At 39.6% G+C, this 16,341-nt stretch overlaps 1 protein-coding gene across 1 annotated transcript in view; it reads right to left on the reverse strand.

Annotated features, from left to right (window-relative positions):
* Nucleotides 1-16,341, reverse strand: part of ptprfa (protein tyrosine phosphatase receptor type Fa) — a gene marked incomplete at its 5' end in the record, with an annotated part of 228,342 nt that overhangs the window by 38,191 nt on the left and 173,810 nt on the right. The window contains 2 exons of the mRNA XM_079158514.1: nt 4,336-4,445; nt 13,364-13,521. Of these exons, the coding sequence (XP_079014640.1) occupies nt 4,336-4,445; nt 13,364-13,521 (268 nt within the window). The remainder of the gene's footprint in view (nt 1-4,335; nt 4,446-13,363; nt 13,522-16,341) is intronic.

Here is a 16,341-nt window from a genome sequence, read left to right on the forward strand (position 1 = left end):
CCAGTATTAAGAATGCCGGAACATATCTGTCAGTGGCCCAATGATTTTTGCTGGGCCGAACCCATCAGGATTTTCCCTGTGTTATTGGCCTCCAAAACCTCTATCTCTGTTAGCTGCCTGCCTATCTCTTACTTCTTTTCCTCAATTTTTAGGAGGACTCTCTCTGTGGGAGAGCGTTGGGTTCAAACACAGTTAAAAAAGAAGAAAATAATGGAATATTAGCCAGTAGCCTTGGAAGGAATAATTGTGCAAACATTGTAGTTGCGTAAACACATTCTATTACAATATTATCCCCAATGAGGCAGCCTGATATTAATACAAAACGCCCTTCCTTGTCTTTCCCTATACTTAAAAGCAAGTATGTGGTATATAAGGATTGCCTGTACCTGGCAAAGATCACTTCAAACCAATTTCTCACACGTTAACACGTAGTTTGTACCTTTGACGTTGAGGCTAACATATTTGATGCATCTCATAATAAACAGAAAGAAAAACAGAGGAGCAGCCTTATGCCTCGTGCCGTGATTAGATGGAATTATCCGAGCCGTCACGGTTGCCTTCAGTCCTGATAATTCCGTAAAAACAGTAGTGTAAAGGATTCATAGCCATACCACATTATAAAAATAGTCCATTACAAGAAATGATGAGTAAAATACTTTCCAAATGACAAAGTAAGATTCTAGACTAGACCACGGGGGTCTTTACTAAACAGCAGGGCTGAATTAACATGTCAGCCTCTAAAACACAAAGCAGGAGGTTAACTTGATGCACACCTCACTAACAGCAGACACTTTGTGTCAACCTTTATGCTTTCAAGAGTTTTGGGTAAACAACACCTTGCATTTAGACTTAAACGTGCATTATGTTTCTAGTAATTCACACGGAATTAAATCAATTGTTTGAAAAATATTTATTCAAATATTAATTCCATTGTATAAAATGTATTTTATCTTACTTTTAGCTAAACATTGTCACATATATATATTATATTTGATATATTATCAAAATGATTTTCCAAGGAGCATGTACGCTATTAAATTCACAACATAAATTCCTTATTAAGTAAAATAGTGAAGTAACTTCTTAGTAGTTACTTTGTTCCAACCATAACTTTAAAATAAATGTTGAGACGTATTTTCTTCAAGCACAGTGAAACATCTTTAACGGGTCACATTTTTGCATTGGTAGCACAAGTAGAGCTGAAATCATCCGTCAGTTTTTGTGTGTTTGAGTAAACTGGAAGTTTTCGAGGCTTCTAGGCCACCCAGTGAGCGCTCACTGAAGGGACAACAAAGGTTGGCAGCAAAATGACTTGATGAATGTCTGTTGGTGTAAACAACATCTGCCAAATTCCCACCCACTGCTACCACAGATAAATGCCAAACATCTGATTTGAGAAAAACAAAAAAAACATAGATGGAGCACAATGACAAAGTGAGTTTAAAACCTCCCACTGAAAGACAGGTGGGAGAAAGAGATAAGACAAGTAGTTAGAAGGGTGGAGATGAAAAAGTCACGATGAGTAAAAGAAGTCTGACAGAAGAATGTTTGAGAACACAAAGTGGAGGTAAAATTAGAGAAAAACGGTTAAAGACAAAGAAAAAAAAAGAAAGAGGTTTGTAATACTAAACGTAATTATAACAGGAGGGAAGGTGAACAAAACACGAGAGGCGGCTGTTCTTTTTCAATCAACAGTCAACGTTCTGTTTTAGCATGACCATGATGGTGTTCATTACAGTATCCATGACGACAAAGGTTCCCTAACTTCAACAAACCACTGGTTTTAATCTGAACCACGATCTTCCCCTAAACCTAAACAAGTAGTTTTTGTGCCTTAACCTTAACCATAGTGTTGTCACGTCATAACAAAATTATACTTTTTTGACAATAATTTGTAAGAGTTTTGAAAAGCACAGTGATGAAGCTCTAGAGTAAGTTCAGTCATGAAGACGATCCTCTCGCATGCCTAAGCCCGGAGTTTATTTCTCATACATCTGCTAATCACTCCTCACAGATGCTCACTCATTATTTCCTTGCTGTTATTGTTTGGGGCTGTTGATCATGATATCAGCTGTTTAGATCAGCTGGTCTCCTCTATCCAATAGCACAATGAAACAATGACATCGTTACCCTATCACCTTGCTGCTGTCTCTGTTAAATATGATCGTCTCTCTACCTTCAGTACGTTCATGCTGCTGTTACGCACCCCTCCACCTCCCCATCTCAACCCAGTCTTCACAGATTCATCATCTTCATCAACTCATCATTCTATGAGCCTCATCAGCCACAACCACCACCAGTGTCTGGATTTATCTTGCTGCTGCTCAGGGCAGACGCCCCTCCATTACAAATCTCCCTGTAGAGTCAAAGTGACAAAGACTCTGTCAAGACTTATCATCACATATCATCTGTTAATAATAAGCAATTATCTTTTCTTTATCCGACTTTTCTCTACTGATTGAAATGATGTTGTCCTGATGATCGTGGCGTCAGATCAGAAAACAACTGCATGGGTCTGTTCTTAAGACAAACTACACATTTTGTTCTTTAGTTTGGATGACGGGCACAGTATTGTGGTTTCTCTCCTATGAATAAATAAATGAATCAACAACACTACTTTTCAACTAATATTCATATATAAATATGACAGCCAAGTTCACTGGCAGGAGAATTGGAGTTATTTTGTACTTGGTTTTTTTGTATTTCATTTATGGCAATTTTGGTCGTTTTAATCAATATGGCTCAAGAAATATTACAAATCTCTAATGACTTCAACATTATTTTACAGTTGCCAAGCACCAAGATGGATTTAGTGAAATGTATCTTTCTTTCATACGGCGTGTTGTGCTCATTTTTTCCTCATTACACTTTAGAGAAAAATAGTTTCAACGTGTTTTTCCTGGAGTTGTTATAAATACTTATTAATACTTATTAAAATACATATTAACCTCAAACAGCTGGTGGTCATTGTAAATTGTCTAATGAAAGCTGGAATTCAAATTATGACTAAGTTTCAGATAAAGGCCAGACAAACAGCACGAGGGGGATGGAATGACTCAAATAATTGCTGTGTTAAAACTAATATAATGTTTCGACAGCACCCATTCAAACAGTCCCGTCATACTCTTATAGCAGAAAAACTCTTTTCATTCATTGTCCATTTCAACTGCTTTGACGTCGTCTTTCCTTATTTGTTACACTCATTGTTAAGAAACCATCAATGACACTTCACATTAATTAAGAGCCAACCAGGACAGGCAGGGATTCTGCCCTTTGAGCCACTGGAAGGCTTTTAATGTGAAACATGTTGAGTTTGATTGATGATTGATCATTGACAGTTGCTTAAGAGCTAGGAAAAAGTGCACAGTGGAATTAATTGTTAGTGTTTGGTGAACAAAAACAGTATTTCTGTTCAAAAGAGCATGCTGTGAAAATGTGCATTGGGTTGAATTTGTTAAACCTGAAGGACGTTTTGAGATTGTAGTAACATCATTACAATATATGTCAAACAGGGCAAATTACACAAAATGGCACCTTTTTAGTAGAGTTGCAAAGTGAGAGGGGCTTCTGGTGTTTATTACCAATTTTGTATTCCCATTACAAATAACTTTTTCTACTTTACCCTCTCAACACATCTTACTGACTAAAGTATGAACGTAGGACTTTACCGGTTATTGTAACGGAAATATAGGTTGTTCTACGACCTCCACTTTTAGTTATTTCAGCTTTGGGTTTGAGAAATCAGGTTTTGAATCGATCATTTTGGCATGATGGATGACTTTCAATACTACAATACCCATGAGCCTCGGCTGCAATTGCGATGGAGAAGAAGCCAGTCAGAGGTGTGTTTTCTCAAAGAGCAATCTTCAGCCGCACACGTAACAGAATTGTACTTCCTTTCTGAAATGCATCTTGGGAGTTGTGGTTAACTTCCACCCAGCATTTTTTATGCATACAGGCTTGTACTTTTGACTTTTTAACTACCAGATTTTTTTCCGAATGCAGTTGTTTATCTTTTGTCATGACGATTCCACCTGGAGAGTTTCCTGGCATGTGAAGTTGTATAACTAGAGCTCACCCCACTTCACAGCTGTATAGAAGGATGTTTCAAATGATGGCCTGAAATCATAGTACACTACAGTATGTGCTGATAGCCTAAGCAGATATCTGTGAGTATTATTACAGCAACAAACTGTGCACACTGACAGGGAACAACAGAGATCATTTGGACCTCAATAAGAGTCTATTTGCATAACTCTATGTGTGGCTCAGTATGAATACATATCAGCTTATAAGTGCTTTATACATTTGTTGTGTGTGTGTGTGTGTCCATGCCTTGTGTTTGATAGTTGAGTCTCCTCATCTCCACAGGGTCTGAGGAGTGGGCCAGCAGTGAGTCCTTGACCCCCGCCATGTGCTCATCCTTGGCTGGGGATGTTCGTTTCCTGGGGGAATGAAGAAGTGGGGAGAGAAGGGAACCAAGTTAGGACAGGCCACAACAACTAAAAGTCCATGCTTTATCTCAAACTAGGAACAATTTTAGAATGATGGAAAATAATGAGGAAAAAAACACAAAAAATAGTTTTTATTAATCAAGATTAAGATTGCAGGCAGCTGATGATCCACAACATATAGCATTATTATTATTCCATAACCATGCACTCTTTACACTTTTTATATGGATTCTAAAGGGATTATGGATTTCCATCCTCGAATGACATTGGAGATCATGACACCAGTGTAAAGAGTGAATTCCACAAGGTGTGTTTAGATGTTACAGAGTTGTGAAGCGGTGAGTTGTTGTGGTAAACTGGGGGTGAATGTTAAGATTCTGATGTTTATTGTATCTGTTCAGGGCACATTATCTGTGCATATCTGAATAATGTATTTGTATTCGGTTATAGCTGTACCTTAAGGTGGGGAAACAAATCTATCAGGGAGGTGCAAAGTAACAAACGGTGATGATTTACCATGACCAGGACGCGTGGCTCTATCCTACTAAATACAAACCACGTAACACAAAGAATAGGGGAAGAATGACTTGCCTACTCACGGTCTTATTGTGATTAGGGATAAGTCTGTTTTTGTACTATAAACAAATAAATAATTAAAACATTTGATTTTGAAAATAAGTGTGGAGCAATTTCAAAGAGAAAGAAACAAACCAGTCTCTAAATAAGCAAAAAGTAACGGAAACAAAGAGGGAGATGCAGGAGCCAAGTCACTAGTGTAAGTGAGAAATAACAGAGGTTGAAGAATGGATCCCTGTGGGACACCTCTGGAAACAGCCAATTCATCCTTTTACATTTATGAATAGTTTGTGATTAGTGATATAATTAGTGAGACATTTGTAAGTCAAGCCATTAAATCCATGATAATATGTGAACTATTATGATAAGATGAATTAATTTTGAAGAATCACAACAATATGGCCAAAGCACATTCACTATTATTAACAGGAGGATTAACATGAGAAGAGAGATTTTTCTTTTCTGAAATGATACTGGTGTTAATGGATGTGCTCCTGAATGTGCTTAAATATTCTATTATAAAGCAACTTTTCAAGTATTTTTGGAAAGAATGGAAGGACAGACATAATCAGTAAGAAGATTGGCCTTTCTACATAGATATTGATAATGCTTGTCATCGGTGCTACCAGGTCGCAATCCCAAATCAGTGATACTACATTACAATAGATGGTGGTTAGGAATCGGATATATTTGAAGTCGGGCTTGGTCACTGATGGTGAAAAACTGTTGTTGGAGTTCATGTAAAAAAGAGCATCTTTCATCCTCCCATATTGACAGGAATGAAAGCAGAGCTTGAGTGTTTCCACAGCTGATTTAAAGTGTGTGTGTGTGTGTGGGGGGGCTTATTAAAATCCATAATTTCCCCCCTGGCTGTAGGTGTGATGGTACAGTCATGTACTTCAATCTCTCATATTGTCAGTGCTTGGCTGGAACAACATTTGCGTATTGAATGCTGTCTGGATTCTATACCAAGAGGACAAGAAAATAATGCTGAAATAAATAAGTGTTGATGCATTCTTTTTATGTTCGCAAGCATAATTCATCAATCTAACGGTGAGAAATGCACACTTGGCATCTGGAAATGGGGTTTGGAGATTTACTTTAAAAAAAATTGTTGGACGCTATTCTCAAAATGATGTCACTCTATACAGTCCACGTCTACAGAGATTCAAAGGTTTCAAAGGATTCTATTACAAGCCTCATGTTATAGGATCTATATAATAAGTATCTGTGGTCACTTATTAGATATTATACATCTCTCGGGCCGGCCAACAGCTATTAATGGATCAGGTCGGGTCTGGAATTTATTTGGAGATAATTGTGAGTAACACATCTGTTGTGGTTTGCACAACTGGACCTGTGCCGAACACCTGTCACCTCAATGAACTCAGAAATAGTTTGGGACATTTTGGGAAATGTGCTCATTATTTTTCCTCTGAGAGGTGAGATGTCCAGATGGATATCCAGTTCACATCTGTGTGTTAAATACAGAGATGGAGTCCGGACGTGGTTAGTCTGTCCAAAGTCTGCACCAGCAGCTCCAGAGCTCACCAATTAAAAAACACCTTCAAACCCTAGATTTAGCACTTCTCAAACACTGCACACTACTAGCTCACAGGTAGCGGAGGTGGCCTGGTATTTCTACTATTGTAATATACGTCTGCTACTCTCACAATACTCAAAATCCTTCCACACTCCACACTGTCCACACATTGCTGGCTAAGGCACATTTTGAAGTGAAGGCACAAATAAGCGCAGAGAGAGCATACTGGTATTTTGTATATAGGGAGATCTGTGGCGTGAATAAAGGGGAGAATGTACTGAAAGAGACATACAAGTGGAACTGGGATGCAAAGTACATATTTGGGGAGAGAATACCAAAACAATTAGTAACTCTTGACATATATTATGGAACCAAAAAGAAAAGAGTTTAGATCTTTAGACCAGGCCTGTGGATAAGTTCCATTAGAATGACGCTATTGCTTCTCTTCTTGTTTCTGTTTCAATCACTACCAGTAGCTGTGCTACATTTAAGACATGGGGAACAATGTTTCCCCTGGAATGGGTTAAAGACAAGAGGAAAAAAGAAAGTTCTGTAATTGAGCTCATCTAAAGGTGGATTGGCTGTCCCTAGTGGCACAGGTGTTAGTTAATAGGACCTGGTTAATTAAAAAAATACACAATCCAGACAGTGTTTGACTGAATCCTTCATTTCAAATCATACTTAAAAAGTGAGATTATTTGGGTGAAAGATTCATTGACCATTAGGAATACAGTCAGGTTCATCTAGATGAAGAAAGGACCTTGTTGAGAAGTGACCTTGTCTTTATGCCATACAAGAACGATAAAATATAATATAAAATAATTAGTTAAAATAGTTTTTTTATTATAAGGATTATACATTGTGGCAAAGCAGGGGAGAAAGTCAAGCAGATCCAGCACAGGGTACGGATCCCCAAGCTCAGGTTGGTGATGGAGGGAGGGTTTTATCCACTTCAGGTGCTGCAGCCACTAAACACGCGGCATTGGTCACACCTGCAGCCCATCAGCTAATCACAGCAGGCATATGTATAAGACGGGCTGGGGAGAAGACCAGGAGGATCTCCTGCACCACTGGAGACCAGCAGCGTTGAAAAGGAGGTAATCAAGAAGCCTCATCTCTCTCTCTCTGCTCTACCCACACAGGACAGAGGAACTGCCGTGCCTTGGCAGAAGGCTGAAGGCCAAAGACCCCGGATGGGAGGAATCTTTAGTTACGTTTGACCTCATCCTCTTTATTAAAGGACACTTTTTGTTTCATGCCAACTGCCTCCGAGTCTCTTGTTTTATTGTGAATCTTGCCTCCATGTCCCCTGGGTTGCCACAACATATCTGGGAAAGACATTTGTGATAAAGTCATAAAACAATTTGAAGAACTTAAATTAAATCAGGATTGGCCTCGTCCATACAAAAGATATTCGATTGAGAAGCTATGTATGTCACAGTCTCTCTAAAATACAAGCAACACACATGAACATTCCTTCATTCTCTTTAATAAATACCATGCTCGAAACGTGGATCATCAAATTCACAAAATACAAAACGTAAAAAAAGAACAAATTATAGCAAATCCAAAATGGGAGGCAGAATTAGGAATTGTGATTTACACTGAGCAATAGAATATGCTTGATGCTGTATTGTATCAGTCCAAATGAATATGCTCAATATGTCATGTGAAATGTTAAAATGTGTTACTGTGATTATATGTTTGCATGCTTACACAGACTTGTATGCATGAATATATAAGTACACGTCCATACATTTCAATGCTTATTGGGCTTCACTGCATTGATAACATATCTTATATATTTGAGTTTTTTTCTTTTTATCATTAGTTTTTTGCCACTGCATTACAGTGAAACAGTTTTTGATAGGTGACACTTCTCTGAGTGTCATCATCATCATCAAGCAGCTTTTCTTCTGTTCGTCATCCAACATTTTCTAACGACTAGAAGACGGATGGGCGGAGAAAACCCACACAATCGTTTCCTCGTCACCATTCCACGTCATATCGGTAAGACTGTCCTTGCGTTAAGTATAACAGACTCTTAATAATTAGAACACGATTAATTAGGACTAATGAACACAGTATGGACATTGTAAAGTTTTTGTCTACAACAATAATAATTAAAGAGAACAAATGAAGGATTATAGGAAATTGAAGCAAATAAATAATACTAAAGAAAAGTGGACTAATTACAAATGTCCCGTTTAAACTAAGCAGGCTCTAGATTTAAGAGTTTCTGTCGAGAGAAAGTTTTATTTTAGTTAAACAGTGGCTGCAGCTGGTCGTTATGGCAACAACAGTCACTTTTTTATCAGTAGATAATGCAACACTTTTTCAAAAACAAGTGATTGATTATGTATGTACAGGTGATGAAGACAGTGAGGTGAATAGGTTGTTGTGATGTCAGCTTTTAGCCTCCAGGTGATGCAGGAAGTGGATTGTTTAAGGTCTGCCGTTTGTTTTGCAGCTGCAGGTGTGTGAGGTGAACCAAGCACGAAGGGAGGATTAGAGCTGAGCAGCAGAAGACAGACTCAAAGAAAAACGTGAAACCCACTCACACTCTGACACACACGGTTGCGAGAGCTGTCAGTTGAAGGTAATATGTCTCAGGTAAAAAAAAAAAAAGAGAGACAGCTCAGAGAAGCTGGCATGGCGGTGTGATGCTGAAAAGTGTAGCATAAACAACCAGCATCTGTCACTTCACAGCATCACTGTCAGAAAGCACCTCGAGGGTGTGTGTGTGTGTGTGTGTGGGGGGGGGGGGGGGGGACTAACAAACAGAGGGACTAACCTTTCTTGGTTGCTGCATCCACAGAACGCAGGCAGAGAGTGAACAAGGAAGCAGAGAGAGAAAGGATTCATTTACAAGTTGTCAGCAGCGGGAATGCCACACAGTGTCACAGTGGACAGGAAGTCCACCTGACAGAGCACATTACAGCCCCTCCTCCCTGTGCTCTTTATCCTTCCAGCTTACACACGTCTTCTTTTATTGCTATTTAGTGAGAAATATTAGGTGTTGGTGCTCACTTCTTACCCTGCCATGAATTACAAGCTTACTTAAACATAGCATGAATTTAGAGTAAAGGGTCAGATTAACATAAACTGAGGGGCCCTTTTGGCACCACTTTGTGGTCTGCTGCCAACTTAAAACCAGCTTGTTAGGTTGGCAACAGAGAAAACAAAAAATACAAATAAATCACAGAGATGCGTATTAGCACTGGACTATTATCACATGACCACTGTGTTTGGTAATCTGTGGTGGAAACAAAAAGCTCTTTCAGCCAGAAGGCCGCTGTTCCTTCCATGTGGGAAACAAGAGGCCAACGTTGAATTATTTGTCACGTAATTTTGGTACTTCAGTAACGGCACTTTTGTAGTTATTTGAACCCAAACGACGATATTTTTCTGAACCCAACTAAGTAGTTTTGTTACCAAAACCTAACAGAGTAGTTTTGTTGCCTAAACTTAACTGAGTTGTTTTCTGTGAAGACGGAAGTTTATTTTGAAAAGACCGTCAGGAGCAGAAATTGACACGTGTTGCTGGCTTTCGTAGGAAAATGAGTAACTTTTCGTGAAATATCATACGAACCGTCGTATGAGGATAAGGTAGCAGATGAACTAATGCATGCAATGTTTCTGTAAGTTATTAATAATAACATTTTCAATGTCAACGTCATGAATGGAGCTTCGAAATATTTGGTACAGCCCTTACGGAGACTCATTCAAATGGGCACCAGAGCAAGAGGTCTTTGTGAGTATTATGTAAACATAAATAGGCCCGTATAACATAATTACAGTTTTACTATTAAATATACTTATTGTATTATAAAATGTTTTTCATATCTGGTGAATATTGTAGTGGTGTATTTATGTCCATATAGACAGCTACAAGCCACATCGTCTGTGTCTGTCATCATTATAGGGGAATTATGTGGAAAATAAGAGCAACCAGTTTTGTACTCAGTCTCTCACAGTGTGTAGTCAGCTGGCTACAGCTTGTGGCTGTACTGCTAGCTGCATTGGCCATTTGCATCAAATAAACACACACTGATTTGTCTCAGCCAGTCTGCTGAGGAGTCATTTGCTTCAGCTGAACTTTAGAGTTCAATTTTACACAGAAACTACAACTGTGGACTGTGGTGCTCATCACTTCTACTTGTGATGCATTAGGAAGGGATCACCCGGGGACTAGTCTTACAGCAATCGATGCCTCTAAAACACCAAACCTATGGTGTAAGTGTTCAAATGCCGCTTGCATGAAGTAGGGCTTATGAGAATATTGACATACCACTTTAAAAACACACTGTTGCTGTTCTACAAAATACACATCTCCAAATTTGGAAATAAAAGATTTCAGGTTTATAGGTTGAGAAAACTCTCCTATTTCATTGGCAAATGAGGCCAATAAAAAACCAATTGGATGACCACCAAAATGCATGATCACAACTCTTTATAATTGATAAAATATGACTACATTCAAAACTACAAACCAATTTTACTTAGTGCCTTTAAAGTTTGTCAGTAAAACACTATTTTTAGCACAATATTAGAGTCTAATTAAAATTGAAAAGTCAACTTTATTTTTAGATTCTTTTTGATGAATTACCGAACTGAAGCTCAACTCATTTTCATAGTGTGCAAAAATAAATGAAAAGTTCTGGCTGCCTGGAAATCAATCTGCGATCCTATTATATACCTATGAGCATGTTGGGATTTATGAGAATATACAATGTCACTTTGGTCAGTTGGAGATGCTTTCCTCATGGACGCCCCAGAACAAATATTACTCAACATCAAGTGAACGAGCAAAAAGAGTGGATAATGAGAGAAAGGACAAAACGCGTGTTTCCATTTGAGCAGAGCAGCGGCCATATGGAAGCCCCCGTCAGCCCAGTCAGCAGCTCCAGATGTTTGATCCAAGCACAGGAAGTATGAGCCAACTGTTAGCCTGGAAGGACGGCGCTGCGGGGCAACTCGCAGCGCCGTCCTCCCATATGCTGCGAAGGGCCTATGCCTTTGGGCTCGCTCGGCGAAGGCAAATGTCTGTCTCTGCTCTACAAAATACCCACTCTGACCATTTCTCCGTGCCCGACTCTTGTAAAGTGTTCTCGTCATCTGCTGTGCTGAAGAAAATGCTCCAGGTGTCTCTCTGGACTGTGCTGAAGAATGAACACAATGAACATGCACTGCCTTCAAGGTCTTCTTATAACAGATGTCATTATGTATATTAACGCATACTGTTAATGGTATTTTAAATATTTAAATAGCAGTTTCTTGATTCATCACGACTGTAGATTTGGTAAAGAGATTTCTTGCATTTATTTACATTTGCAGCAATCTTAAATCTTCATAATAATAGTAGTCCTAAAAAAAACATTAGACATAAATAACTTATATTATTCACAAAGCTTCCTGTATTTTTTTCACTGATGGAGAGCTCATACTTTATGGTATATATAATATTGTATTTGCATTCTTATTTTAAATCAGCACTGTCCTTTATATTACTGCCTTATCTTTGATGGATGTGCAATTGTAGTGTCTTTTAATTGAAATATTAACTGGAAATAAAATGATAATATATTTACCCAGAAACATGTAGGTGGAGGGGGGTTTCAGATTGTAATGCAGTCTTCTGATTGCATTACAATCATACATATAGTTTCATTCTATTTAGGGACAGTACAAACATATTACATATCTTTCTTTACTCACCCCAGATTTACAAACACCCAGGCGGGGCTGTGGTTTAGCCGTTGCTGTCCACCACTGGGTTCTTTGTTCATGTTGGCATAAGCCTGGGAGGATATTAATGCGTCTGCTCGTGCGTGTGTATCTGTCCGTCTGTCCGCCCACAGCTAATCTCACATACTACTGCACCCTTCAGCCTAATACTTTCTGTATGGTGATTGTATGATCAAGGACCTTTCATGGTTGTGGTCATTCACACTTTATGAAAACATATCTTGATTGCTTTAAACCATCACTGACCGCTGAATCGTCACTCCTGTTAACCGGCCAGTCGGGGCCACAAGTGATCAACTGCTTCAGTCAGATTGAACGCCTAGGTAAGCCACAAACCTTAGCCCAGTAGTACTCTTGATTGATTTTTACCATCAACATGGATGCGTCTGACCGTGGCTGAATGGGGCGATGCTTAGTGCTTAGTGCTTAGTGCTTAGTGCTTAGTGTGTGTGTGTGTGTGTGTGTGTGTGTGTGTGTGTGTGTGCGTAGCGAGTGTTTGGTTGAGAGAGGCGGTGGCTGCGCTCGGGGCAGACAGCTGTTTGGCCTTCAGAGCAGAGGGAACGGTTAGCAGTGAAGTTGTCTAGCGGCAGTAAATGTACAGTGTGGGTGACAGTTTGTCAGCGAATCCGAAACGTAGAAACACCCTTATTACCCAAGAAGTTCTCGTGCCTTGCTTTCCAGCTGCTAAGTGAAGGGAGAGTCTTTGGGATAACCAGAGAGAAACACACTCTGCTCCGCCTAGGTTGCAGAATGTAGTGAAATATATTTATTCTGTTCCTTTTTGTTAGGCAACAACCCTACGCTTAAGCACATATTGTGGAAAGAATAGACTTCATTGACTGTCCGTTTAAAGACCGTTTGTAACAAGTCAGATTAGGGTAGACAGGCAGGTTTTGTTTCTCTTTTTGTTGTTGTTGATAATTAGATAGCTGTGATATGATGTTTATTGGACGCCTGAGTACATAGGCCCTTTGTTTCTTCCCTTACCCATACTCCTCTCTGGGACGTGACAGGAGGGATTTGTTTTTACTGTCAGACTCACCTCTTGAAGAGCAGAATGGCAATGACTATGATGATGATGAGAATGACCGCCAGCACCGGCCCCATCACCCACAGCATCTCTGGGTCCTCAGTTTGTCGGGTCATCCCACTGTGGAGCTTCACCATGATGGGCTCAGAGAACGGGCTGGCCGCAAACGTCTGCAAATGACCAGAGGGATGATCCAGAGTCAGTTCACAGTCACTGAGTTGTACACAACAGAGCAGAGCTTCAGGGTATAATACTGTGAGTATGACGGTATTGTACTTAATAAGGTTGGGCTTTTTAACCTGCCAACTCTCCTGGGGTTTGAGTTTCTACCATCTACCAATGTGTGTACCAATGTTCCTCCAAGGAAGCTTCCAGAATTCAACCAACCCACACAGCAACAACGACACTGAGAACTTAACGGGTCAGTCTATCTCTCTGTGTCCTTGACAGCTAGTTGAAGTGTCCAGGTTATTTACAAACCACACCACAGTTTCAATGGGAACCCAGAAGTCGCTCACTTAAAGGGAAAAGCAAAGGGTTCCTAATGCTGGTTGTGTGATCGCTGTCTTTTGTCAATAGTCAGTTAAGTTGATATCATGGCTTGTGTACAAACAAGGTTTCTGTATATATTCAATGTATCTAAAAAAAGAAAAACTCCTCCGTAGCACCAATAGAGGTAAAAAAAACTCCACAGGGTACCTTTTATCTTTTGAATATAAATCAAGATGACGTTGCCTTCCACACTCATCTGAGTACGGCGTCTAAGGTCTACAAACTGGTTCTTCACTTTGTTCCAGCTTTCGTTAAAAAAGGTATGACTAAAAATATTCATTCACGTTTTTTTTTCCGACAAAATAAAAGTGACATTGAGAGCAAAATGTAAAAGATAATGGACAGATTTATGAACTAAATGCATCCACAAAGCCACAAAAAAAGGTCAAGAAGCAGCAACGCTAAACGTTAAGGTGCCATTATAAAAGGGCTATGGATGCGGATGTCACATGTTACTTTTAGTTGGCTGTTTATAGGCTATTAGTGGGAATAAGTGCAGGATTAATGTGTGAATCTGTTAACTAAAGGGATAGTTTTGCATTCATATTATCTGATATTTTAGCTCAGATCGAATAACAGGTGAGTGACTCCATCTTCTAAATTATTGAAGTTGAGGAACGACTACTGGAAGGCCAGTTACATTACACTGAGGGACAAACGAGTCACAATCCCTCACATCAAAGATGGCATCAACACAGCTGTGACCCCAGACCATTCAAATCTCTAATATGAGTCAAATAAATATACATTTTTGTCAACATAATAAAACTAATTCAAAAGATTTGTGCCAAAATGAATTGCCTTCCTCATCAGTGTACACTGTAAAAAATAAACGTGCTAACTACACACATATTGGGTTCTTCTGCTTGTACTCCTTATTGTCTCATAAACAATGAAAAAAGTCGGGCATTTTTGGATGAACCATTTGGCAGCTATACTTTTGTCAGTTTACCAGTCTTGAACAGTTGACCCAAATTGTTAAATTTGGACACTAGTGGGTGTGTGTTTAGTGAGACAGGGTTCCATATATGTATATATATATGTACATGTATATATAGAGTATGGAGGAGATTTAAGTCCTGCACACACCCACACCCACCCACCCACCCACCCACCCACCCACCCACACACACACACACACACACACACACACACACACACACACACACACACCCCCACACACACACACACACACACACACACACACACACACACACACACACACACACACACACACACACACACACACACACAATGAGCTGACAGGCTGATTCAGGTGAAGGCAGCTGGTTAACTGTGACAGTGGTTAGAAAGCAGCAGGGGGGGGTGTAGCAAGGGAGGACAGTGAATACAAGGTGAGACAGACAGAGGAAGGCTGCTGTGTTGGCTGTGCTGGATGTGGGAGTGCATGGCTCATTGTGAAGAGGAGGACAGGAAAGCAGGAAGAAGCACAGTGGAGGATCCGTATCAGTGAGGACAAATCTGATAATGCAAACAACTTCACAAGGCCTTGTGGACCTGAGACGGCCCTGGCTATGTCATCATTAGACAGCATGGCAGCCTCTCCTATCACAACCACACTGCTGCTAGGAGACACGTGGTGTCTTAGAAGTTGTCAGGCTGAGCAACTTATTATCCGTCCCTCTTTAAAATTGGTTCAAGTCTATCTTTAGCTCAAATAGTATAGCTTTACCAATTATATTGACCATTTTAGTGTTGGATTTGTGTATTATACCATACTTGGCAAATTATTTGAGTTTAATACAACTTGGCCATCACCTCTAACAGTGGACTCACCAAGTTAATTGCTGAAATATGATAACAAAAATGTATACTTGCTCCGGAGCTTTGAATCATATCACACATGTAGTTTGTTTAGCTCAGTTAATAAAGCAACATTAACGAAGAGTCCGAAAAGTGCTCCGAATAATGAAAGGATTGTACTCATCACGACCGTCCAACTCATACTGGGTATTGGTCAGGAGCCTTGGTGTTACTTTCTAACACACTGGGCAGTCCAGCATGTCCAACTATGACGGATCACTGCAAAGAGGTTTAGACAACAAAACCACTTGGTTAGGTTTAGGAAAACCTCATGGTTGGGATTAAAATAAGTATGTAAACTTAGTAAACAACGTGACATAAGTACAGAAAAAACAACACTACATGAACGCTGGTCTCCTGGTTGAAAGTCCTGTTTGTTTGACCCGTTCACCTCCCTCCCTGTGTGTTTAGTTTTTTATTCCAAAGCTGTGCTCAACAACAATGTTAAAGTTACAGAAAGTATTGTTCTTGTAGCCAGAGCCTACTTCACCTTACAGCATAGTGCCATAAAACTCCTTTGCCATTGAAAAACAATTAGGAAAGCATTAAAAGAAAGCCATGCTGTTGCATGAGTGACATATCCCCTCACTGCGAGGAACACAGCCAGTGTAGTT

Source organism: Pholis gunnellus, assembly GCF_910591455.1.
Source record: "Pholis gunnellus genome assembly, chromosome: 4".
Classification (NCBI taxonomy): domain Eukaryota; kingdom Metazoa; phylum Chordata; class Actinopteri; order Perciformes; family Pholidae; genus Pholis; species Pholis gunnellus.